General features: G+C 44.3%; 1 protein-coding gene across 6 annotated transcripts in view; it reads left to right on the top strand.

Moving 5' to 3' along the window:
* SH3KBP1 (SH3 domain containing kinase binding protein 1) overlaps nt 1–27,511 on the top strand; it is a 334,366-nt gene that overhangs the window by 19,345 nt on the left and 287,510 nt on the right. For 2 of the 6 annotated variants that reach the window (XM_086387406.1, XM_086387410.1), the window contains exon 2: nt 22,927–23,084. The exons of 1 other annotated variant lie outside the window; for it this stretch is intronic. In XM_086387406.1, coding sequence (XP_086243532.1) covers nt 22,927–23,084 — 158 coding nt within the window. Of the gene's footprint in view, nt 1–16,443; nt 16,620–22,926; nt 23,085–27,511 lie in introns of those variants that run through there. 3 more of the 6 variants (XM_086387412.1, XM_086387409.1, XM_086387408.1) reach the window with 3 other exon arrangements.

The following is a 27,511-nucleotide window of genomic DNA, read 5'->3' as shown; positions in this document are numbered from 1 at the left end:
TTTCTCTTAGCCTGGCAGACGGTGAAGATTCTCAGATACCTTGTTTCTTTGTAGGCCTGCCCTGGAGTCTTGATGATCCAGCTAGGACTGTCACTTAGGGCTACCCTCCCAAGGGTGCGGGGGTCAAGGGTGGCCTTGAAGGCAAGCAGGGAGTCGGGATGGCTGGGAACAGCTGGGTTGAGCGAGAAGAGAGTAATGAGGAAGCAGGGGGACGAGGACAGGAAATGACAGACGAGTTTGCCCCTTGGGAGGAAGAAAATAGAAGATGGGGTTGATTACATCTGGCCCGAAAGAAAATAAAAGCTTGGGCTTTTTTGTCATGTATTTTGTGTTGATTTCACTGTTGAGTCAGCTTGGAGACCTGGGTCACGTTTTGGGCATCCAGTACACTCCAGCCCTGAAACCCCCTAGGGGTTCACTGTGGACACTTGGTGGCCCAGGGGAGGGTTGTCACTGCCCAAAGGGCTCTCTCTGGAGAGCAGAGTGGCTCAGCTCGAGACCCCATCCCAGCGGTGCTCCGCCCTGGGGAGTGTAGACGACCCGGCGCATGTGCAAGGGACCGCAGATGTGTTCTCAGCAATCCTAAGAAATGATCTTAGTTGTAAACTGACCTAGACTGGTTTGGCGTTTGAAGACTTGTCAGATTATTTTGGGAAACAGTTTATGGGAACCTTGTGTGTTCTTTCCCACAGTCACATGACTGGGAGGTATGTTACAAGGAGAGCAAGTCTCAGACCGAATGGGGCCGCTCATGTGGCCACTTGTCAGCAGGCAGGCTCATGGAAAGCCCACCTGTCCCTTAGGCTCAAGCTCGCTGGTCAGGCGAGAGACAGTCAAGGCAGATGTTGTGGTCTCCACTGGGAGGACTCCCCCAGTGCACTGGGAGGGGACAGGTCCTTCTTTCATGGGCAACATGAACCCTGATGGAGTCCTGGCCTCCCTTCCCTCAGTGGGTGGACTGCTGGTCTTCCTCAATTCTTATTTGTGGTTCTTGCTAAGGTTCATGTGCCAGCACATTTTCACTCCATCCAGAGAACAGGGAGCTAGTAGTGTTCAGTTCACTTATGTTAATTGGCTAACTCTCAGGTAGATGGAAAATCCCGTGGACGGAGGAGCCTGGTAGGCTGCAGTCCATGGGGTTGCACAGAGTCGGACACGACTGAGCGACTTCACTTTCACTTTTCACTTTCATGCACTGGAGAAGGAAATGGCAACCCACTCCAGTGTTCTTGCCTGGAGAATCCCAGGGACGGGGGAGCCTGGTGGACTGCCGTTTATGGGGTCGCAGAGTCGGACACGACTGAAGCGACTTAGCAGCAGCAGCAGGTAGATGGACTCTGCTAAGTTTTTCAGGTGCTACCCACCCGTCCCCCACCCCACCATCATCCCTGGAGTGTTCTTTTCTCTCTTTTTTTGGTCAGATTTATTGCTGATCTGCAGCTCTGGTTTATTTTTTATATAATTTTATTTTTGCCTGTGCTGGTCTTTGTTGTTGTGTGGGCTTTTCTCTAGCAAGTGAGGGCTGCTTTCTAGTTGCAGTGCATGGACTCTCATTGTGGTGGCTTCTCCTGTTGTGGAGCGTGGGCATGGGCATGTACGCTTCCGTGGTGGCGGCTCCTGGGCTCTAGAGCACAGGCTCAGTAGTTATGGTGCACGGGCTTAGTTGCCCCGTGGCCTGTGGAATCTTCCTGGACCAGGGATTGAACCCATGCCCCCTCCATTGGCAGGCGGACTTTAATCCACTATACTACCAGGTAAGTCCCGAAGTATTCTTTTCTGATTTGGGTTCTTCACATAGGAACTGACCACCTTCAGGGTAAGAATTTGTGTCCACACATCTGTATGTTACACTTTTTTTTTTTAATGAGGTATTGATTAAGCAGATTATTTTTAACTTCTAATTTCCTTTTAGACTTAAGGAAAGGATACAAAAATAATATGGTTTCCATATACCTCCCACTCAGCTTTCCCTAATGTTAACACCTTGTATGATACAGTATTGTTATCAGAACCAGGAAATCAACATTGGTGTAATACTGTTAATATTTACTAAGAGTTTTATTTAATTTCACCAGTTTCCACTGATGTCCTTTTTTTGGGTTCTAGAATCCCATTCAGGGTCCTATCTTGCCCTGAGTTGTTACTTCTCCTTTGTTTCCTGCAATCTGTTGGCAATTCCTTGGTCTTCCCTCATCTCTCATGACCTTGACAGTTTTGAAGAGTATTGATCAGTATTTTGTTGAACATCCCTCATAGTGAATTTTCTTGTGGTTGGACTGAGGTCATTCTTTTTATGGTGGCAAAATATCAATAACATAATGATGGCCGTTTTAGCTATTTTAAATATAGAAATCAGTGGCATCAAGTACATCCACAGTGTTTTGCCACCATCCCCATTCTCTATTTCCGTTGTTCTCCAGTACCTATCCCTCCAACCCCTGATAATGCTTATTCTACTTTCTGTCTCTATGATTCTGCCTGTTCTAGCTCCCTCATCTCAGTAGAATCGTATAATAATTGTCCTTTTGTGATTGCCGTCCTTCATTCACCTAATGTCCGCAAGGGGCATCCATGTTTAGCACATGCCAGAACTTCATTCCTCTGTATAGAGAGACTGCACTTTGCTCATCCATTCACCAGCTGACCGACGCTTGCTTCCACCTTTGGGTGTTGTGAATAGCAGTGCTAGAAACATGGGTATTTAAGTCATTGGTTCACATTTTCAAAAGGAATATGGCGAAACTGGAAAAGATACAGCTGGAGCTGGCAGGAGAAGGTACTCTTCTGTTTCTCCTGTGCCCTGTGGGATGAAGGCTTCCACAGGAGAGAGATTGGGATGGGGCTGGGCAGTGAAAGGGCAGGGGACTCAGAGGCAGGTGCTAGAAGGTTGAGAGGCCAGCAAGAGAGAGGAAGCCAAGCTGTCATACTTGGCCAGAGGTGCCACCACTGAGGGATGGCCTAGAAGGTTCCAAGCAGGAGCATTGGACAGAGTCAAAGGCCAAGGGGAAGAGGGGGTAGTTCATTCCTTACCACCTGGAGCCAGGCAGGAGGGAACAGGCACAGGCCAGGCTGGAAATTTAGTTCACTTAGTATTTCTTTTGTTCTTTTTCAGATTTTAAAAAATATTTATTTATTTGACTGTCCTGGGTCTTAGTTGCAGCATGTAGGATCTCTGATCTTTGTTGCAGCAGGCAGGATCTTTAGCTCCTGCATGTGAACTCTTAGTTGCGGCATGTGGGATCTAGTTCCCTGACCAGGACTCAAACCCGGGCTCCCTGCATTGAGAGCTTGGAGTCTTAGCCACTGCACCACCAGGGAAGTTCCTCTTTTTCAGATTTTTGTGACCTTATCTCCCAGTAAGGAATATGTTTTACATTGCAACCTGGTGCACACACTCATCCTTAGTACAATTGAAATACTCATTTCACTGAAAACATTTACTACATGCAATGTTTTCTGATATTTTTTTCAACACTGTTGCATTTAAAAAAAAAAAAGGCTTATTATGACCTGGTTTGCCCTTGGCTTGAAAACACAGTGCTGTATGAAGCCCCACATGCAAAGTTCTTTGTGCCAGTTAGTTTTTCTTTGGGTCCTGCCACCACTTCTGTGAATACTGTAAACTATATAGTTTGATCGTGTTTCCCTTTTTGATTTGGCTCTTAGAAAACTAAAAGCCAATTGGCTTGACCAAGTGGTTGGTCTCTATATGATAATCATATACCATACCTACTGATACCTTAACTTTTCCTGGCTCTTTACCTTTTAACTGTATTTTTTCTGATCCTAATTATTCAATATATTTTAATTTTACTACATGAATTCTTGAGAGCTGCTCCAACCTATGTGGAATGCATTAAGATATGATGATGGAATACCTAGGAAATCATTGAGAACTTTGAGAAAAGCTTTGGAGGCATCTTCCTCTTTAGAGACTTTTTCAAAGCAAGGTCTGAACTTATTTTCCTTTAGCTCTATGACTATCTGATTTGTTTTTCAGGCCTTTGATTCTTTGTTTCAGATTATCTAGAAAGCATTTCCACCCCCCTCTCTTTTTTCTTTAAAGAAATTTACTACAGTTACAGAAGTAGAATTCAGAAAGTTTAGTATTGATGTGGAGAAAAGGTGTCATTTTTTTCTTTAAAATAGGAATATTTTTACTTACACTCACATTTCTTAGAATGGTGTGTGTTTATGTAGACGTTTTTATTATAGATTTTAGCCTCCTCTTTAAATCAGTAAAGTATTATGAACATTTGGTTTCCATTCTTTAAAATACATTGAAGCATAATTGATTTACAATGCTGTGCTAGTTTCAGGTGTACAGTGCAGTGATTCAGCTGTGTATTACATATATGCGTGTGTGTGTGTGTGCTTAGTCATGTCCAACTCTAATGACCTTATGGACTGCAGCCTGCAGGCTTCTCTGTCCATGGAATTTTCCAGGGCAGAATTCTGGGGTGGGTTGCCATTTCCTTTTCCAGGGGGTTTTCCTGACCCAGAGATTGAACCTGCATCTCCTGAATTGGCAGCTGGATTCTTTACCACTGTGCCACCTGGGAAGCCCATATATATGTGTGTGTGTGTGTGTGTGTGTGTGTTTCTTTTTCAGATTATTTTCCCTTATAGGTTATTACAAAATATCAAGGTCCTTGTTTGTACTTTTTTTTTAATCCCAGAAATGTCTCAATCAAGCACCCTATTCCTGTAGAGATTCCCCTGCCTCCTCTCTGCTCTTTATCCCCCTTCTTGCTTGGCCATCTAACTGGTTTGTCTGCCACCTACAAATTCTGTCCATGGATCCCGCTCCTGCCACAGGTGTCTTCCGAGAACCTTTGTGTGTGGTTGTATCTCCCTTCTGCTCCCAAATCTCTGGTCCCTCCTTGGGCTTGCAGATCCCACAGTCTATTGAGCTTGTATCAAGGCTGGAACCCACCTTACCCCATGAGTAGCAGCATCACTTTCACTGCGGTCCCCTCCACACCCCCAGATCAGAAGGCTTTGAAGGAGGATGAAGCGAGCAGCCCATCTGATGCACCTGGACCTCTCAAGAGGCCGTGAAAGCAGAGGAGGACGAGTTTGGAGAAAAGTCGGTTCCTGGATGAACTTTTCACTAACCAGATGAGGGCTGCCCATGCTGAGCTGCTCTTGCCTTTGTTTGAAGTGGTGAAAGGAAGTAAGAACTGTCTTGGCGTGGAAGGTCACTACTGCCAAGAAGAGAGGTCTCAGGCTTTCTGAGACTTGTTTATCATTTCATTCTGAAAAAACATCATTACTTTTTTGCTCTATATATGGAATCTACCTTAACATAATCAAAAGCAGGGTTTTTTTTGAGGGGGGGTGATATAGTTGATTGAGTATTTGAAATTCCTCAGAAGATGTCTCCTTTCTTTTCTTTCTTTTGGCAGTTATTGATTTAGAAGTGAGCTAGAAGCATCTGACAGGAACTGTCACTAACCCACAGTGAAGTTAATTTTATTTTGGTTACATGTAATTATTTCATGTTTGCTTCTGTGCAGAACAGTGGCAATAGATTTCATCTCCTTCCCCCTCCTCCTCCCGCCCCCGAAAGCTTTCCTTTTAGCTGCGCAAATCTTTCTCTCTCTGTGTTCCTGTGCTATGATGAGGGAAACTCTGAATGCTTAAGTGGGCATCTACAGAGAACCTGCCTAAATCCTGCTGCTGCTGCTAAGTCGCTTCAGTCGTGTCCGACTCTGTGCGACCCCATAGACGGCAGCCCACCAGGCTCCCCTGTCCCTGGGATTCTCCAGGCAAGAACACTGGAGTGGGTTGCTATTTCCTTCTCCAGGGCATGAAGGTGAAAAGTGAAAGTGAAGTCGCTCAGTCGTGTCCGACTCTTAGCGACGCCATGGACTGCAGCCTATCAGGCTGCTCTGTCCATGGGATTTTCCAGGCAAGAGTACTGGAGTGGGGTGCCATTGCCTTCTCCACTAAATCCTGCTACTGATGTCAAATAGCTCATGCAGTGTGCTAGTCTGATTAAGTCACTGGTAGAATGAGGGTATTAAGTCATCTGTAGAAATGACTAGAAGAAGAAAAAAATCTAGCAAAAGAGCAGACTGGGAAAATTAGAAAAAATACTTTCTGGCACATAATTCAGTTAAGTTACTCCTTAGAAATTTATGTTTGGACCATCAGTGTACATGCTTAAATGCCAGACAGAGTCCAGGTGTGATGTGTAGTCCATCGTTCAACATATACTCAAAGGCTTTTTTAGAAAATGTGTCTGTTCCTTCCGTGTGTAGCACTGTGCCAGATAGGGACTAAGAGTAAATGAAAATATTTATGCTGGTTCCCTTCCTTATAGGAACTTAAATTTGATTTGAGGTGGCAGGACATACAGTTTAAGAGCTAAATTAAAATAACAATCCAAGACAGGGGATGGCAAACTGACCTACAGTCCCAATCTGGCCTGCTGATTCTTCTTGTAAGTAGCTTTATTGGAACATGCTGTGCCCATTCATTTATGTGTTGTTCAAGACCGCTTTCTTGCTGTATTTCAGTTGAGTAGTTGGAACAGCATATATGGCTCACAAAGCCTAAAGTATTTACTGTCTCACTCTTTAAGAAAGAGCTTACCAACCCCCAGTTGAAGACAATATTTCAGAAGATGTTAAAGGCAGTGTCTGATAGACGTGATTTAGACGGTTAATGTTGCAATTAGTGAGAATATATTGGTGTGTATCTCAAGATGGGGCTTGAAGTTGACCTCAGGCCATGAAGATGGAGGATGTTTTGTGGTGTGGAGAATAAGAAACAGGGTTCATGGGTGAGACTATAGATCATGCCCTCTGGGGAAGAGTGTGTGAGTGATGGCAACCAGGACTGTCCACTTGCGCTTGGGGCTAGGGGTTGGGTATAAATGCATCTGAGCTTGTTAATGTAAAACCTGTGCTACATAGTGGTGGCCTTTGAGTTCTAGAATCAAGGATGGGAGCCTTCCCAGACATCTGCTTTCTTTCAAAGGCAACATTCACTTTCACGATTGATGTTGATTTCAGACCTATGACGTAGTTGGCTCCAAGGGTGTGTTCACATTCATGGAGGCACTGTCCCCTCATGGACTGGTAAATTCAGCTTATTTGTTTTGTGTAGTGCTAGTTCTTGGTGTGTTTGGAGAAATAGCTGTCATTTCCAAGAGAGGTTTAACCTTGGGGTCCTCTGAAGGCCACTAGCACTAGGAGACTTGTATGGATAGACAGTCTCCCATTCCATGGTGACAGTGTTCTGGAGAGTCTTTTGAGAAGGGAATTCTGGAAAGAAATGTTGTGTAGATGAGAGACGTTGGGAGGGGAGAAGTAAGGAGGAGGAGCCCCCATCCTTGGTTACTTCCTTGTCTCTTTCCTTTCGCGCTTCAGCACTGTCTGCCATCTTGCCTGGCTCTGCAGCGCTCCCGCAGTGTGTCCTCACAGGCGGTGCACTTTCAGCTTCTGGATCCCCAGCCTTGTGTAGCTGCTCAGCCATCATCATCTTTCCACCCGCTGCCATGTCCCCTATTCCATGACCCCCACTCCCAGCCTGGATCCTGCCATCTTGGCTCCTGGTACACACTGAACACCCTCCCCGCCTCCCTCACACACACTTTGCCTCGATTAGTTACTGGAGGCCACTCAGCTCACCTCTGATCCCTTTTCTCGTCCTGGGGCAAGCCCTGGGATGCCCATGCCACGCTTGCCTCTGGCCCTGCCATTGGCTCTGGAGCCACCCAGCCGATGCTTCCACTGGCCTCTCCCACTCCTTTGTTTTCTTCTGTGAATTAACACACACACACACACACACACACACACACAGTGCAAAAGAAAATCCCATGTGCATTTTGCACTCAACTCATCCTAGATTGTTTTCTCAAGCTCCTCAGATTCCCTCCTCACTTGACCATCACCAACAGATGACCTTAATTCCTGTGTTTCCCACCTTTGAACAGGATATCTGACCTCTCTGGGAACCAGATTCTTCATAAATTTGGTACCACGATAGACACTGCATAGAGTGTGTGTCAGTTACTACTGCTGGGTAACAAACTCTTCCAAACTTGGCACCTCCAGACAGCCATTTTATTATGCTCATGGATTTTTGTGGGTCAAGAATTGGGACAAGGCATGGTAGGGATGGCTTATCTCAGCTCCACAGAGTCTGGGGCCTCAGCTGGAAAGACTGGAACACGGGATGATGACACTGGAAAAGCTGGAATCATCTGAAGCCTCTGACAGGTCCATGTTGGCCTGGGCTCGGCTGAGTCAGCATGGTGAATGCCTACATGTAACATGTATGCCTAGGCTTCCTTATAACTTGACCATCAGTGGCTTGGAAATTGCATATTAGCCTTTTGTCACTCAGCCTTAGAAGTCACACAGCATCATTTTCCTGCACTCGCCTGGTCAAAGTGTTCACAAGCCTGCCCAAATTCAGAGGCCCAGCAATTGAGGTTAGATTTCCCCTGTTGTTGCCTGGGGTCACATTCTGGAAGAGCATGAGGGATGGGAAAGTTTGCTGTAGCCGTCTTGGAAAGTATAATCTGCCACAGAGTGGTTGTTATAGTTAGATGATGTGATGAGGACAAAAACAACTGGCACCAAGAGATTGAGTATATTTTCATCCAGCAATTGTTTGTTCTGTTCCTACTATATGCCAGGGGTTAGGCCAGCACTGGATCTCTAGGGGCAGACACAGCCAACGTGCTCTCTGCCCTCCTGTGGCTCGCACTGCAGTAGGGGACACAGGCTGAAATCCAGTGTGATTAGATCTGTGACAGGGACTCGGGATTCCAGCCCCTTTCAGGGAGAGGGACTAGTTGAGCATCTGGATTTGTTTCATTTGACATGAGGATGAAGTGAATTTCCCCTCATGAATGCTGAGGAAGGGCAATCTGCCTGGCATTAATGATCCTGCTCACTCCTATCGTGCTAGTGGCACTTCTGTGGACCTATAGGCTCGTAGCCCTCAAAGGTACCTCAGAAATCATCAGGCCCAGGGTCTGCCAGCACCCCCTAACCCCACTGTTCAATGTAGACTTATGTTCTGCCTTCCTAAAAGGGGTGTTGAGGAGAGTGGTGGTGTGGAGTCACCTGGGGGACCATCTTCAAACTAGACGTGCCCCCCTGCCCCCAATTCTTATGTGGCCAGGCTGGGAAGAGAGGCAGGGGGAGGTTGCATGGGTGATTCTGACCCCCGGGTGAGGATTCCATGTGGTTTTAAACCAGCACTTCTCAAATGACACTGAGTGTGTCAGTACCCTGGGAATCTCATTACACTGAAGCTTCTGGTTCAGTAGGGCTGGACAAGGCCAGACCTGGCAAGGCTGTGGGCAGTACCAGCAAGGGACAGACAGAGATGCCTATCGAGGCTTTTCCATACCAGGTGAGGGCCAGCTCACAGAGAGAGTGAAACCTCAAGGGCTAGGCAGGTGACCTACCACATTCTGCCATGTTTCAGCACACATTTCTTAAAGATGAGGACTTTATCAAAAACCGTAATCATGTTATCAGTTTTACACCTAAACAACCAAAACCACAGCCTTCTTTATACAAAACCCATCTCAAGAAACCCAAATTCAGAATGTAAATTGGTATAACCACTATTGGAAACACTGTGGAGGGGTCCTCAAAAGATTAAAAATAGAATTATCATGTAATCCAGCAGTTCCACCCCTGGATATGTATCAGAAGGAAATTAAATCCTTATCTCATAGAGATATTTGCACCCCAGTATTCATTGCAGCATTATTCACAGTAGCCAAGGGACTAGCTTAGGTGTCTGTTGGCAGGTGAATGAATAAAGGAAATGTAATAGATGTATACAGTGGAATACGATTCAGCCATGAAAGGGAAATCCCGTCATTTGCTACACCATACGTAAACCTCAAGGGCATGTGCTAAATGAAATAAGTTAGACAGTTCAGTTCAGTCGCTCAGTCGTTTCCGATTCTTTGCGACCCCATGAACTTCAGCACACCGGCCTCCCTGTCCATCACCAACTCCCGGAGTTCACTCAAACTCATGTCCACTGAGTTGGTGATGCCATCCAACCATCTCATCCTCTGTCATCCGCTTCTCCTCCTGCCTTCAATCTTTCCCAGCATCAGGGTCTTTTCAAATGAGTCAGCTCTTCACATCAGGTGGCCAAAGTATTGGAGTTTCAGCTTTAACATCAGTCCTTCCAATGAACACCCAGGACTGATCTCCTTTAGGATGGACTGGTTGGATCTCCTTGCAGTCCAAGGGACTCTCAAGAGTCTTCTCCAACCCCACAGTTCAAAAGCATCAATTCTTCGGTGCTCACACAGAGAAAGATAAATACTGTATCATATCACGTTGTGGAATCTGAAAAAGCTTTAGTCAGAAAAAGGAAATAGAATGGTGGTCATCAGGGGCTGGGAATGAGGTGGAGGAAATGAGACGTTGGTCAAAGAGGACAAATTCCCTATAATAAGATAAATAAGTTCTGGAATATCTGGATGACTGTAGTTATGAATACTGAATTATGTACTTGAAAATTGCTAAGAGAGTAGGTCTTAAATGTTCTCCCCACTACCTTACCACCACAAAATGTAATTATGTGAGGAGACAAATATGTTAACTAACCTTACTGTGGGACTCATAATATAGAAGTATATCAAATCATTACGTTAAACTTATACAGTGTTGTTATGTCAGTTACGTTTCACTGAAGCTAAAAAAAGACATGACACATGACAGATAAAAATACTTATACCCTTACTCTTCATATGCATCCACATACAAAGCAACCAAAAAAAAAAAAAAGGGTTCAAATTAAGAAAATGTTCCCAGAGGTTGCCTTGAAGCTTTTTCCGGAGGTCCATGCTTGTAGATGTGTGGTATAGAACAAGCATACATTTGATTGTGCTTGTTGCTTATTGTAGTTTTAAAGTAGCTGACAGTGTACCTTAACAAAGCAATTAGGATTAAGCATTGTATGTACACCCTCCAAGGTAAACAGTTTACATCCAAGCTGCCTTGAGATTTCTCTTATAAAGCATGTCTTACAGAGAGATAATCACCAGTTTGGTTATAAATTATTCACAGAGAATAAAGTATAGCACCAAAAAAAGAAAATACTTTTGGTTTAATTGTTTATTTAAAAATATTTGTAGGTACTTAGTGCCCTTCATGGCTTCCCAGATGGCTCAGTGGTAAATAACCCAGCTACCAATGCAGGAGACTCAGGTTTGATCCCTGGGTGGGGAAGATCTCCTGGAGGAGGAAATGGCACCCCACTCCAGTAGTCTTGCCTGGAGAATCCCGTGGACAGAGGAGCCTGGTGGGCTGCAGTCCATGGGTCGCAGAGAGTCAGGCGTGACTGAGCACAGCACATACAGTGCCATTGATGACAACCTTAGGCACACACACACACTTTTAGTGACTTGCTGCCTTTGTGACGCTCATCTGCCTTTTCAGGTGCCTTGCTGTGTAGAACACAGTTAGCTGAATCACTTGTGAAACAACTGATTACACCAGCGTAGATTACGCCATCATTTAAGATTTTTATCTTAGGTTTTTCTCTTAGGTTCAGTGTAGAATTCTGTTCTTCTCCATGCATATTTAGAGCATTTTAACAATCCGGAAGTGTTTCAGCATGTATTTCTATAAGATAATGATTCTTTTCAAAACCATAATCATAATATCATTTTTACACCTACAATAACTAACAGTGTTTTCTTATCATCAGGCATCCAGTCCAAATGGCCAGTTATTACACATAGTTAAACTATTTCAAAAGGCATTTGTTTGACTTTGAAAGGTCTGAACTTTCTAATTGGTTGTTTGTCCCTGAGTCTCTTTTAATCTCTCTGTCTCTGTTTAGTCACTAAGTCATGTCCAGCTGTTGCTACCTCATGGACTGTAGCCTGCCAGGCTCCTTTGTCCATGGAATTCTCCAGACAAGAATACTGGACTGGGTTGCCATTTTCTTCTCCAGGATCTCTTAATCTAGGCTCTCCCATATCTTTTCTTTTTTCCTTTACAATTTTGTTGTTGTTGTTGAAGAATTTGCTTGTGGAGTTTCCTACAGTCTGGGTTTTGTTGACTGTACTTTCGGGAGCCATTGACCATCCTCCGGTCCTCCCTATCAACTGACAGTAAATCCAGACGCTGATTTGACTTAGGTTCGTTCCCCTCATTGGCAAGCGTGCTTCATGGGACTATGCATACTTCCATCATGAGGCTCTCAAAGCCTGGTTGTCTCCCTTTTTGTAACATTAGCAGCCGTTAGTGAGCATTGCCCGTGTCCCTGATTACATTACATGTTGCAAAATGTCGATTGTCTAATTCTCTCATTCGTTCTTCATTTATTAGTTAGAATATGCCTGTAAAGAGAAATTTCTCCTCATCAACAATTTAGTTATCCTGAATTCATATGGGCAAAGCAGAATATATGTTTGGTTCTTTCCCTGAATTTACCACTTTTCAGAATAGGAGTTGATTCCCTAGCTTTGATTAAAAAAAAAAAATCACTCTGAAACATAGATTCACATAACATATATCAGTTTGAGGCATCGAACCTGTTTGATGTGTTTCAGTCCACTGCAGTTCTTACTGATAGTCATGTTGTCTCATTTGTGTCCTTTTCTCATTCAGTTCTGAATCCTTTTGACACGACTTTATTAATCTCTGATGGCTTCCTTGGTTTGACAAGATGTTTGTCTGATAAGATGTTTTAGGCTTGTCATCTTTCCTGCCCCAGACCTGAAATCAGCCATTTCTCCAAGGTTACCTGGCTTTTTTTTTTAAAAAAAATGATGTCTAATGACTAAATGTAATTATTTCTGAAAAAAATTTACACATTGGTCTATTCAAGTCATCCTAGAAGTCTGTTGATATGGGGCTGTTGATCCTTTTAGTTTTTTAATTTTTATGAACCTCATGTTTTGGTTTTGGAAAAGGTTTCCATAGTTTTAAACCTCAGTCCAGTTTATTTAGGTATTATTTTGTTTGTCCAGCTTTAATTTATAACCTTCAAAGGAAAGAGAAATGTTGGGTTTTAGCTCTACTTCCGTTTTTTGTTAATCTGTCTAGATGCATACTTACCAAGTGGTTTTCTGATACTGTGACAAAGTATAATTTAGTTGATTAAGAATATTCGCGAATTGGATACTTGACTAGCAACTTTAAATTCAAATTGTTGCCCTGCTATTAAACATGCCAATCAAAAAGATTTGAAAACTGTTGGTAGTTACTGTTGATAGACTCAGAATTACTGTATAACATCATGTATGAAACCATGAGATGCAACAGCCCAAGTAACCTACATGTTATGGTGTTACAAATGCTCTAGGTTTTATATCCCGTTTGGCTGTTGGGGAGTTCAAAGTAGTTATGCTTCTGACAGTTTGAAACTCTCGATTGCTTTGAAGAGCTGCTGTTGTGCTGTTATTTTCTGCTGTCAGCCCTGTGCATTTGTCTCAGATCCCATGTTCTTGGATTCTCAGCTTCTTGACAAAATCATCCTGGTAAATTTCTCCCCTCAACAACAAGCATTTCTTGAGTGCCTGGCATGGCCAAGCAGTCAGCTCAGTGCTTGAGGCAGGAAGATGCATTGGGCAGTGTGACTTTTCTTTTAAAAGTCCCACAGCTTCAGCTTTACACTTCTCTTCTGCCTTTTAGGGGCTCTTAGCAGGATTATGATACCTGGGATAATAAAGGCCTGAAAAGGGGCACTAAATCTGCTGGGAAGGGAAGCAAAAAGACTGTCTGTGGTTTCCTGTCACCTCTCTACTTTCTCCCTTCCCAGACAGGGCACTTCTTGTTAACAGAGGGCCAGGCAGTGACTCAGTCCTTGTATCCACTCTCCCCACCCCCACCCCCCGACCACACTGACCATGTTTTTCTCTGGAATCTTCTTCACTTCCCTCCTTTTGACCTTGTTCTCCACTCTTCTAAACATTCTTGCCTCTTAAAGCTGATTCAGCTTAGCTACACTGACATCAGCGGAAAGGCTTCTGCCTTTCTTCTTTCACACGTGTCCAACTTTAAAGCCAGTTTCCCGTCTGCTCCATCGTGTATTCTTTTACAGTCCTTACAGAGAATCTTTCACAACAGGGTTCTATGAATTCATTTTTAATAAAAAAGTTTTAAGCAAACCTTTTAGATACCTTATCCATAATGGTGTTTCAACCATCTATGTAGTATCTGTTGAGTAAAATTGGTTCCTGAAATGACTGGGTGTTGGGGGAAAAGCAATATTTTCTAATTATTTTATTTTACAGAATCTCTAATTAAATTAATACGTAGTAGAAGCAGACATCTGACCGTTTGTTCTCTTTTACATTTTGATTGGCCTCAAACTTTTTGGATTTTTTTTCACTGAGAAGCATAGGGGATCACTTTCTAATCAGGCACCTAGCTTCGAGTCTCCTTTGAGTCCGAGAACCAGGCTGTCATTATAAAGTCCAGGGAAAAATACCATCTCTACTTATCCTCAAGCCATTTTATTACTTAAAACTTTATAAATATTTATGTAGAGCAATATTCGTGTGCTTTCTCTCTTTTACTTAAAAAAAGATTCTGTTTTAGGTGACTAAGTCATTTTGACTTAGCTGACTTTTTAGTAAATTGGTGCTCTAAAATGCAGTTTATTTTCCCCTCCATAATTGTTACACAGAATCCTTCTTTGTTCAGGCTTATCTAACTCTGATCAATTGTATTTAGTCTCCTTTTTTTTTTTTTAACCTGCCAAACCATCTGCATACTTTCTCTCTGTTTCCTTTTTCCTTTAAAGAGGCTTTTTCTGTCTAAGGTATTCTTATCCCATCTGTCAAATGCATGTTCTTAAGAGAGCTGTGCATGAGGTTTGCAAGGGTTAATTTTAGTCGGGAAGTGTTTAATAACTCATTGTTCTTAGCTTCTTGGTTGAGGCCCTGGCGAGGTGAAGGCTTCCTAGTGCAGGCTGCAAGGCTTTGTGAAGCACTTCCCCATTGAGGGAACGGCCCTGTACCCCATTCTCAGCTTGAATTCAGCGCCCCTCCACTGTCAGGGGCAGTGGTCCTGTCATGGCAGGGGAGAGCATGGAGTCGAGGTTGATCCCAGTGCACTCGAGAGGCTCAGCCCAGGGCACCGTTCCTGTTCCTGTGACTGTCCAGTCATCCTGATCTTTGACTTTTTCCAGCCTTCTGGCCTAACAACTAGGCTCCCAGTGGCAACTGCATTTCATTGTGCTGAGTGATAAGCTCTGGTTTAGGGGTGACACTTCCTCCAGACGTACTCAATCGTCAACATTTGTTGAGCACATAACGTGTGCCAGACACCAGATAAGGGGAGGGAATGGTCAGATCTGTCCTTTAAGGGCTCCCATTCCAGGGGGCAGACCGGTAAGATGGGCCCAGGAAACCCTCACAGCATCAGGGCCCATAAAACTAGTGGCTGTCGTTCATGGAGCAGCTTCTGTGTACAGGAGTTCACAGGCATCGTCCCCCTGCCTCACAATGATGTGGTGGAGAGATCGTCTCCCAATTTTAAGCACAAAGGAAATGAACTCAAGCAAGGTATCTGGCCTCAAGTCACACAGCTACTGAATGTCCAAGCTGGAATTCACCCCTGGGCATCCCAGGCTCCAAATCCTGTGCTTTTTCTCCTCTTCCTCACATCCTCTGTAAAGATGCTTAGGCAGAGGTGACAAGAGCAGGGAGATGGGCTGGGAGGCTGGGGTTCCTCGGACCATCTTAGAAAGCTGCGTGACAGGTGTTGTCAAGGCTGTCTGAGGAAGCCAGTGGTGGCCGTTCGTTTATCTCTCCCACCTGGGTTTCTTCTTTCTCATCTTGTCTTTACCACTCATCTCATCTCTTTACCACTTCCCTGCTGATGCCCAGTTCTGGGAGTTGCTACTGGCTGCTGTAGACAATGGTTCACTGCCCACTACCTGGGGAGAGAGTTCAAGCCCAGTGGCTCTTGGTTCACTGAGATCTGTGTTCTGAGCATCTCTTCCTTGGGGGAGCTAGTGTGCAATTTGTAAGTTTCAAGGCTTAGGCATGACCCCCTTGTTGGCCTGGTGCCCCTTAGTGGTGTGTTTGTGAAGATACCGAAGGAAAACGTGGCTGGTGTCAAGGTCAACTTTGTTGGACTTGAAAGTCCCTGCGCTGCCTGAGGTCCTCACCTGGGAAGTGCGGGTCCCCAAACCGTCAGCCCAAATGCTGCCAAGAAAGCATGAGCTGATGAGAACTGAGCCTCATGCATACTTGTGTTGGGAAGAGTCTGTTTATTAAAAACTTGATGCTTGGACTTCCCTGGTGTTCCAGTGGTTAAGACTCCACGCCTCCACTGCAGGGGGCACAGGTTTGATCTCAGCTCAAACACAATCCCACATGCTGCTTGGGGCAGCAAAAAAGTTTTTTAAAAAGTTGATGCTTGAGTGTACCCATTAGGGTTCTCTGGCTGAAAGCAACAGAAACCAATTCTTCTTTCATTAAAATAGGGAAGAAGATTTACTGGAAGGCCATGGGATTGGTTTATAGGGTGGAAGAAAAAACTGGAGGCACAAGTCTGGGAAAGATGGCAACCAGTCAGCCCTGGAGTCCCCGCCTCATCTAGGGGCCCTGCTGGGGGATCTGCTGCAGCCCGTTCCAGCCTTTGTCACAGCTGCTGTGCGAGGTAGTTGAGTCCTGTGCTGGCAGAGGGCAAGGCCAGCCTGTGGGCGGATGGTCCCATCTAATGGTATCTCCTTGGGGAGGGGAAAGTTCCCCAAATGGCTTCTCCTTCCTGGGTGGGCAGTGGTTTCTCCTTGGGACACACACAGGCAACCACCTTGATGAGCAAATTTCTGCCACTGTAAATTCCAAAACTCACAGACTGTCTTTTTAAAAACTATGTTGAGGTATTAAATTCTACCCTTTTAAAGTTTACAATTCAGTGATTTTAATACATTTATAGCATTGTGAAGCTCTCATGAGAATTTAATTTTAGAACATATCTGTCCCCCACTAAAGATGTCTCCTAGCCATTTGCAGTCAGGCCCTGTTCCCACTCCAGCCCTTAGGCAACCACTCATCTGTTTTCTGTATCTGTAGATTTGAACATAGGTTCTCATATGTTCCTGGCTGGTGAAATTTTTTCTGGGTATCCTGTTAACTATGCTTTAGGTGAAAGAAAGAAAGAAAGACAAAAGGCCAGTGCTGTGGAAGTGTGTACATTACTGGTCTGTTTTCCCCTCCCTTTTTTTACTTTCGATTTTCCCTTCTCTCACCTGGAGATTAAGGCAGGAGAGCTTAATCCTAGTCTTGATGATGCTGCCATTATTTAGCTCTGTAAGCCTTGGTCACGGAACATTCCGGGCCTCAGTTCCTCATCTGTAAAGTTAAGAAAAGGGTGTGACAAGATGATAACGCGTGTTCTTTCTATCTCTAATGTCTGGCAGTTGTGATCTTTTTTGGTGAAAACTTTCTTGGTGAAAAAGTACTTCTTGATTTTTATCTGTTCTCTTCAGTCAGAGGGCTGGAACACAAGTTGATGCTGGGCAAGTGGGGTGGAGTCCTGAGAAGGAGCAGGGCTTTTCCCAGAGGGAACTCGCTGTCTGATTGGCGCCAGCCGCTCTCGAATGCTGGCAGGGCGTGGTTAGCACCCACATCGAGTTCAGTGCAGAGGTGGGGAGGGGCCGGCCACAGAGCGGGGCCTCCGAAACCCCACCGCCACCGTGAGAAGTTGGTCGCTGTGAGAAGCTGCTTGGCAGCTGGCTTAGCCAACCGACAGTTAAAAACCACCCATTTCATCTTTGGGGGGAGGAGACATCCCAGCAGGTTTGAAGGCGGAGATGGGGAGGTTTTGCCTTTCGAAGCAGATCTCTTATCTCCTCTGGCTCTGCTTCTGTCTTTCTGTGCACTCAGGTTAACTGTAGATTTGGCTTTTGCAGCAATGGTAGCTTTAGCAGACGTGTGGAGGCTGGCTTTTGGCACCACAGGCAGCTGGAGAGTGGTGTTTTCTGACAGGGAGACGTCCTTAAGTTTTATAATTTATGGTGTCTTTAAATACAGGATTTTGTTTACTGTTGGCCTAATTATAGCTCTGATATATTTTATTTAGCTTAATGTTTTAATTTTGTGCTCATGCTCAGAGGTAGTTTCCCAAAGGGTACTGTTTAAAAAAAACAAAAAACAAAAAACTTAGGTTTTCTCCTATGGCAGCTTCCTGAAGACAAGGAAATGGGTTTTAGGGCCACAGACTTTCTCATGGGCTTCTGTGCATATTTTGACTGTGTTTGTGCTCTGTGAGATCTAGAGATCCTGTCTGCCGAGTATTATCCTACACTGTCTCTCTAAAATAGAAATATAATACTGGCTGCATATGTGATTTTAAATATTCCAGTGGCCACATTCAGAAAAGGGAAAGAAACAAGTGAATTTTATTTGAAAAATACTTGAAATGAAATTGAATAATTTTACCTAGCACATCTAAAATGGTATCATCTCAACATATAATCAATATAAAAATCAGTGAGATATTTTGCATTCTTTTTTTTTTAATAAGTTTTTGCCACTTGCTGTGTATTTTATGACACATCTCAATTTGGACGAACCACATTTCAAGTATTCAATAGCTACATGTGGCAAGCGACACTTTAGTGGACAGCAAAAGTTCTAAACCTTTCAAAGGCTTTACAAGGGACATTGAAAGAGCCCTTAAAAGGGGTAGGAGAGACATAACCACATGTTTTGTGAGCTCTTAACAAAGCCATACATAGGTTTCCTCCTCTTAGAGAAACTTGATATGTAAAAATTCTTCTTGACAGGAAAGGTAAAGCAGGAAGTGATTATTCATGTTACAAAAGAATTAACCACAGGATCCTTTAAATAGCAAGCTCCCTTCGTGCACCGAAGATCTGACTCAATTTGCAAAAATGTGATTGACACTTGGCATTTTAGTAGCATCTTTGTTGGGCAGAGAACTATCTGCCATTATAAAATGCAAATGCAAGCTGAGCCGTTGGTTTCTCACAGCTTGGTTGAGTACCTACCTACTGTATGTTATGGGTGCTCATAGGGACCACGACAGAACTAAGGGACATCTGTACCCAGAAGGTATTTAGAGGCTTACTGGGAGGATAAGACACACATGCAGACACCACAGCATGGAATTGCCTCAGTGCCAGAGCCCAGGGAGGCTCGGGGGGCCACATGAACCAGAAAGGGGGCAGCCAGAGTCCGGTTGGGCCCAGAAGGAAGGCAGAGTGCATGAGATTAAGTGTCTGGGAGTTTAAAGGAAGGGTAACTCAGGAAAGACCAGCTCAATAGGATGTTGGGAAGACTTAAAACTTACTCAGTTATGCTTTATAGATCCCTGAGCCCCCAGTCCGTCATTCTCAGCCTTATTCCTAGCAGCCGTTGGTAAAGCTGTGTTCTTCTTGGGCTCCTCATAAGAAGGAGATGGAAGGAAAACCAGGCTATGCTTCTCTCCAGTTTTCAACAGCAGGCAGCAGCTGTTTATTTCTTTGGACTCATCTTCCTGAAGCAGATCCCTTTGTCCTCTTCCAGCTTTACCTTGATAAAGCCAGTGTAGAGAAGGCAGAAAATGAGACTTGCTGTTTAGGAAAGAAGAAGCACAGTTGTGTTCTTGAAGTTGATGGGGTTCTGAGTTCCCCAAAGAACACACCAATTCAATTTAGCATCAAGATGGACCCTTGAGCAGCTTCCTTCCCCCTCTCCGTCAGGCAGGTCCCATGCGTTGCTTCCCCCCAGCTCCACTTTGGGCGATACTCTGTCCCCATCAGAAAAGCTATGAGTGGGAACTTCCCTGGTGGTCCAGTGGTTAAGACTTTGCTTTCCACTGCAGAGGGTGAGGATTTGATCCCTGGTCAGGGAGCTAAGAACTCACATGCCTCACAGCCAACAACCCCAAAACATAAAACAGAAGCAATATTGTAATAAATTTAATAAAGACTTTAAAAATGATCTGCATCAAAAAATTAAAGGAAAAAAAACTATGAGTTTTAATCTGTAAGTACTGCAGTAGAATCAGCCTTGTGGAGCCTAGGTCAGTGTTCTAATCCTGTTCTTGTGAAATAATAATACCTGTTATTTTAAAAATTACTATCTCAATATATGTATTTATTTATAGATTATATATAAATATATTGGTGTACTTGTTGATTAAGACAACCCCAAAAGAGCTTCTAAACATTTATTATTAGGTTTAATGAACTTTTGGAAAACATAAGATTGACTATTGTATGATTTTAGACATTGGTAAAAAGTGAAGATATTTGTCTTCATGGCTCAGGTACATCATTTTAAATAACTTGAGTTATTAACTATTAATAAATAGTTATTAACTATTTATCCCCAATAGTTCCATATTATAATTAGGTAACTTAAACCTGTATCAAGAGTAGGAGAAAACCCGAATTACAAATTGTCATGATAACTTGGAGCGTGTTGTGGTGATTGGCTTGTCCTTGTCTTCGCCTCCTAACATGGCTGACAAAGAGCTCCCACCTAGGGACTGAAGTGTCAACACCTCCACATTTGTTTGTTGACTTGGTCGTGTGTCAAATATTATCTCCATCCCCTATTTTCTTACAAACTCTTCTCAAGCCTCTCATCCATTTAGTGAGGGTGATTTTAGTTAAAAGGGGTAATAGTCATACAGAGGCTCTACCAAGAGGCCTCTCAGAACTGTGGGGTGCCCGTGAAGCTGAAAGCTGGTGCTGACTCTGGCAGCCGCTCTTGTCAAGGGACACAGCTGTCCTGCAGGCTGCTCTGTGCCCTTGGAGCATCCCTGACTGCCTGACCTAGAGGCTGGATGAAGGAGCCAGTGTCATTCTGCAAATGGAATGTTAGAGATGTTGAATTTTTCTCTTTCTAAAATTAAAAAATGAATGAACTCATTTTCTTTTTCATCTTGTCAACTAATTCCTCAAGTAGTGAGTGCATCTCAGTTTGGAGAGCACTGGCTCAGAAAATAAGCTTAACTACTTTGCTAAGCTTCAGGTTCTTTAATTGGGAAGATGGGCATCAGAGGATTAAGTGAGGTAATGCAGGAAAAGTGTCTGGGACATAAACAGTGGTTACTGTACTCTCAGTTCTGATAGCACAGCTTCAATAGATCCTTGTCTAGGTAATTTGAAGAAAGCTGCTTTTTGATCGACCTGGTTCTGATTGTTATGATGGCTCATTTTAACTGCTGGTGTGAGCATACGATACAAGAAAATTGGAGTGTTTCTGCCTTTGTATTTGTCAGGAACCAGGAGAAATCTGAAAAGGTTGCCTTGTTTATGCTCTTACACTTTTCCTTTCTGTTGATAAGTGATGAAAATGGTTCACAGCTCAACTTCAACCTGGGCAGATTTATGACAGCACAGTCAGCCAGCTAATTTTGGAATGAAAAAATAATCTAGGAAAGGAAATTCTGCTTTGAGTTGCTTATGAACTGTCTGGCTTAGCTGATATTACAAGTGGATGAGATGAGGCACACCAGTCTGGGTGGATGGGCTTGTTTCATCTGCAAACACTTTAGGAATTTATCCCCAGTGGATGTATATGCAAAATGTATTTGACAAGGAGCCCATTCACCTACCAGCCTTTTTCTTGGAAAACCTACCGCTGTATATTAAACTTGTAAAAGTCATTTGAGCTTTTTTTGGTATTCTATTGAAGAAATCTTTGCCAAACCCAAGATCACTAAGATTTTCTCCTGTGCTTTCTTATAAAAATATTATGGTTTTAGTTCTTACATTTAGACAAATGATCCATTTCGAGTTCATTTTTATATATGGGTTCCTTACAGAGCTCATTTAACTTTTCCATTCTTTTTTTTTCTTTTTAAAAAATTTATTTATTTTTTAATTGAAGGGTAATTGCTTTACAGAATTTTGTTGTTTTCTGTCAAACATCAACATGAATCAGCCATAGGTGTACATATGTTCCACTCTTTTTTTTAAAAAAAAATTATTTTTATTTATTTATTTGGCTATGCTGGGTCTTAGTTGCAGCATGCAGGCTCTAGTTCCCTGACCAGGGCTAGAGTCTAGGCCCCCTGCATTGGGAGTATAGAGTCTCAGCCAGTGAACCACCAAAGTCCCTCTTCTATTCTTTTACTGTAATTTCTAAGTTGCTAATTCACCCGCTTGTGATTTCCCCTAATTTTTACTACCCTTGTATTTATTCATTCACCCTTTGTTCATCTGTCTATCCATCCATTTATTCATTCATTCAGATCAAGCTGCAAGTAAAAAAGGCAAAGGACAGGAGATTGAGGTGGGCATGAGGTGAACCCTGAAGAGCAGATGAATTGTTTAATCAGTGTGTGGATAAATTAGTCAACCTCTGGGTTGATTGGCTCTGTTAATTTGCATGGGTACCAGAAGACCTCTCTGCCTCATTTTTTGCCTGCACTTATTACTGTGTGTACAAATCACTGTGGGCTGGGAGAACAGTTGCAAATGGTATTGCTGCCTAAGCGGCCATCTTCTTATCGGTGAGAGGCAGGCATTATCTCTGTAGCATGGGAATGATCATCACCCACATTTTGCACAGCTCAGGCTGGGAGGTTAGCCTCACCTAGTCTTGATGAGAGAGGGGGCACCCGAGAGCCAGACTTGCAGCTGCCGTGGCCCGCAGTCTCTGCGCCTGGGGAAATGGTGCTGGGCTGCGTCTGGGGGCAGGGTGGTGCACCAGGGTTGTCTTCCTTCTGTCATTGTGTGTTTCCCCTCTGAAGCCCCCGCTGGTCCTGAGACCTGTAGGTCACTCTGCTGGTGCCTGACCACGGACCAGCACTTTGTGGCTTCTGTGCTACAGGCCTCGGGTTAACCAAAGTCGGGCTGCTGTGGGTGGCCCTGTTATTTTAAGTATCGGTAGAGGGGAAGCCCCTTTAATAGGACTTCCCTGACTGTCCAGTGCTGCCGGCTTCGGATTTCTCCAACATCCGATCTAAAGTGCTCTTCTTCTTTTTTGGTCCCTGTTCCTTCCAGTGGAGGCCATAGTGGAGTTTGACTACCAGGCCCAGCACGACGATGAGCTGACGATCACCGTGGGTGAGATCATCACCAACATCAGGAAGGAGGATGGAGGCTGGTGGGAGGGACAGATCAATGGCAGGAGAGGTTTGTTCCCTGACAACTTTGTAAGAGTGAGTACAAAGCGAAAACCCCTTTTCCTGTCTCCTATGTGGGTTCTACTGGCCAAAGGTGTGGGGGCACTTGAGGAGGAATTTCCTGGGACCCTCCCAGGGGAGGAGTTGACAGCTTGACATCTCATGTGCTGTTGAGAAGAGCACATAGAGTTTGGCCCTTGATATCGGGGGATACATGTTTTGAATTCACCTTCTTTAAGGCCCAGGATGTTCACTTTCCAAACTGTGTATCACTTAGACAAGCTAGAAAAATGTAAAGTTTGTCCACTTGCTTTACTTGTTTTACTTTTAATTGTGTGTGTGCTCTGATAGTTTCAGACTCTTGCCCTTTTCTGTCCCGTCCGAAATGAAGGTGAAACTCAGTTTTGACCACTTAAATCAAGTAGCAAACTAAACGCAGAATTCCAGTTGTGCCACGTTTCCATCTTTACATCATATTGCTGTTTTGATAGGAACAATGTTATTTTCCTTTCCCCCTTTGTGGTCATGAAGCATTGAGTAAAATCTTTTTTTTTTTTTTTTTTTTTCCAGTAAGGTTTTGAAAATGATGGCCTTTGCTGAAGGGTTAATTACAAAAAATGTATTGTATAACTCAGTCATGTTGAGAAAGTTCATACCATGCAGTTGTAAATAATAGTTGGAATTAGCTTTAAAAATGGATCACCTGCGGGCTGATCCCAGTGGGAAATACCATGTCGGTCTAAAAAGTCCTTGGACCGTAACCTTCCCGCCCAGTGCCGGGCTAGACAGGCCTGTTCTTGGTAGGGAGGGTGGCGTGCAGGAGTCCCCAGGGCCCCTGCTGTAGTTCCGGTGGCACCAGACCATGCCTGAGACCTGGGGCCATCGGGAGGCAGGTGGTGTGGGGGATGCTGAGCCCAGAGAAGCAGGTGCCCCCATCAAAGAGCCACGTGAGCAACGTGGGAGGAGTTGTTGAGGAAGCACAGTGAGGTGCTCCAGGCTTCACCGCCTGGGCCCTCTATCAGTAACCCCCGCCCCCACCCCCCCACCCCAGTGTAGAACAAATGGAAACCCAGGTTCATCTTTGTTCAAGATCTTGCCTCAGAGGATCCTACTAACCTCTCTCGTGCTCTTTCTCCTTGGTGTGCAGAAAGTTGGGGAGAGCTTGGAGGGTTCCAGGCTGATAAGCCTTGCTTGCTCTGAACAGTGTGGGAGGATAGACTTTTTTTCTTGGACTATGGTAGGACCTGGCAGCCCTGTCTCTCCCATTTTAAGATGAGAACAGCTTCACATCTGGGCCCCAGGGGTTGAGTCTACTGATGAGTGAAAGAGGGTGAATTCTTTTGCCCTTCCCAGCTAAACCCCAATTTTGGGGCAAGGACCATCCTTAGCATTGAGCCAAATTCTGAGTTGAAAGGGGAACTTTTTTGGATAAAAGAGACAAATTTTGGCGTGAAGATGGAGGAGGAAGGAGTGACAGAGGAGAACCATGGGAAGGAGGGGAGGACCAGGGGAAGGGGGGAGGATCAGGGGAAGGAGGGGAGGACCAGAGGAAGGAGGGGAGGACCAGGGGAAGGAGGGGAGGACCATGGGAAGAAGGGACTCCAGGTCTAGTTTAGAAGATGGGCCCTGTTTTGAGAGCCTTTACTGTGTTCTTTCTTTCTTTCAGTTGCTCAATCATGTCCAACTCTTTGTGACCCTATGAACTGTAGCCCGCCAGGCTTGACTGTCCATGGGATTCTCCAGACAAAAATACTGGAGTGGGTAGCCATTCCCTTTTCCAGGGGATCTTCCCAACCCAGGGATCAACCTGGGTCTTCTGGGTCATTGTAGGCAATTCTTTACCATCTGAGCTACCAGGGAAGCCCCTTACTGTGTCCTTGGCATATTCCAAACCACTAATCTACAGACTCAGAAACTTTGAACTTAGCCTTTGCTCAGGGATAGTGGGGCATCATAAGTGTTTGTGGAAGCTAGTAGGCACCAGGGCAAGGAGGGCATGCTTGAGAAGAGCCCCAGGGGTGCTGGGGAGCAGGAGCTCGTCACTGAGATCCTGCTCCCCTGCCAGGGCCTCTGTCTGCCCCTCTGCACCTGCTGGGCCTCGGGCCAGGCCAGCATGGCCCATGGGCTCTGTCTCAAGGGGAGGCTTGTGGAAGATGTCTGAGCCAGAGGGGAGGCCAGCGACATCAGGGCTTATCCTGCTGGCTCCCCGCCCCAGGCTGGCCTGTGTTTGGCTGTGTCCCTCTGCAAGATGGTGGCTGCTCCCACCAAATCATTTTTCTACATTCCTTTCCCTGCATCATCTCAGCAGACCTGGGGCTCCTTTGTTCTAGCCCTCAGCTCCTGCCTTGGAGTGTCTCTCTCCTTCACCTACTTTGTAAAAGTCTCTTTATGCCTCCCATCACAGATTACCTAATCCGAGTGTGCCATCTGTTTTTCCCTCCCTCCTGAGCCTGGCCACCTCGTCAGGGCCCTCTGAGGATTCATGGAGACCATGCGCCAAAGTCACTTAGCATGTGGCCGGCCACCTACCAACACCTACTGCTGTCCCTGCTGCTGGTGGAGGAAGGGACTGTCTCCCCTGGCCTTGGCCTGAAAGCCCCTGCCCTTGCCTGACACTTGTCTCACCTTAGCTTGAGCACCTCCAGGGAGGGGAAGCCGCATGCTTGGGAGGCGCTTGGTCCACCTTTGCCGGAGAGGATGTGGCAGGAGCGGCTGGGGCCGCACCACTTGTGGCTGTTACATTTGGCAGAAAAAGAAACTTCGCTTCTTTCAGATGGCTGATTCTATTTTCAAGTCTTCACCCACTGGGAATGTTTTAGGCCTATTATTGAAAATCCAGTGGGTGGATGCAGCAGAGCTGAACAATAAAGAACACTGCCATAGAGAGTTCTGGAAGCTGAAAATACATCTTTAGGTAGTAATAATCATATTGGCATAAGTTCAAAGTTTTGAAAGTAGGTTTACACATGCCTTATTTAGCTTAAGAATCATTTTTCCCCACAGAGAATTGAGTAATCTTGTGGTATCCCGTTGTTTAGTTGTGTGCCTTATGCCAGTGTGACCATCATTGGAGAGCTTATCTTAAGCGTTTTCTTGATTCATTTATCAGATCCTTAATCAGTGTCCCAGTTGAACCTGCTCCCCTAAAGTGTGGGGATTCAGTATCCACCCTCAACTCTGTATTGTCTCAATTTCTTCAAGGAAAAATACCCGGCAGTCTGCCCACTCCAGCATTAAGAAGATGCCTGGTTTGCAATGATAAAATCAAAACAAAACAAAACACAAAGTTATCTGGGCTTCCCCAGCTCTTGGGCTATTTCTTGGTGCCCATCAGTGTACCCAACCAGGCCCCATGGCCTTTTGGGTTTGTTCCTCTTTTGCTTTTATTTAGTTAGTTCTTATTTAGTTGATTTACTCTGCATGTGGAAGAAGAATCTTTTAGAATCCCTCTTCCCTTTCTTCTCCCCACCTCTCTCCTCACCCACTTCTTTCAGAGTACATTTTTCTTGATCCCTTCTCTTTAAAAAAATTTTATTCATTTTTCAAGATGCAGTTTACATAGACTAAAATGCTGTCCTAATTGTACAGTTTGATTTTTTTTTATATAAGTGCATGGCTCTGTAACCATCATCCAGATGACTTTTATTTCTATCTCTCTAGAAAGTTCCATCATGCCATTTCCCAGTCATTCCTCTTCTCATAAGTAATCTGTCATCATAGATTAGTTTTGCCTATACTTGAATTTCATGTAAATAGAGTCATGCAGTATGTACTCCTGTATATATGGCTACTTTCACACAACAAAATCAGCTGTTCTTGCTGTATGGTATCCCATTTTATGAGTATGCTGTAATTTGTTTATCCATTCTCTTATACATGCACATTGGGTTGTTTCCAGTTTGAGTGTTTTGTGGAGACAGGCACTCATTTCTCTTATGTATATACATGTAGGAGTGGAATTGCTGCCCTCCCTCACTTTCAACATATTTGTTTTTCTGTTTAAATCTGTGGCCTCTATGAAGGGGGGATCTGGGGCCTCATTTGTGCCTGAGTCTGGTGGTCTTCATGTAGTTGACCTTTGAGTTTGACTGCTGAAGGGTCCTTAAGCACAGAGCTCAATCTCCCAGGGACGATTTGATTGTTGGGTCCATGAACTATCAAAGACTCATTCTTAGATTGTCAAAAACATGCCAGTAGAGAGCATGTGTCAAACTTTTATTGAACTCATTTAACGAAAGAACCAGCAGAATAACAAAACTGACTCTGTGAGGGTGTGGGGAACTGATGAAAAAGTCCATGAGAAAAGGAATATTCAAAGAAAATCAAAGCAAAAACAACATTATAAATCAACTATACTTCAATAAAGTTAAAAAAAGAAGATCAAAATGGGTTCATGCGTTTTTTGTTGTTCAGTCACACAGTTGTATCTGACTCCTGTGACCCTATGGACTGGAGCCTGTCAA

Source organism: Bos grunniens, chromosome X (genome assembly GCF_055505025.1).
Source record: "Bos grunniens cultivar Pamir isolate PY7600 chromosome X, Bosgru_T2T1.0, whole genome shotgun sequence".
Taxonomy (NCBI): domain Eukaryota; kingdom Metazoa; phylum Chordata; class Mammalia; order Artiodactyla; family Bovidae; genus Bos; species Bos grunniens.
The sequence above is the reverse complement of the archived record's forward strand: the minus strand, read 5'-3'. Positions and strand labels throughout refer to the sequence as shown.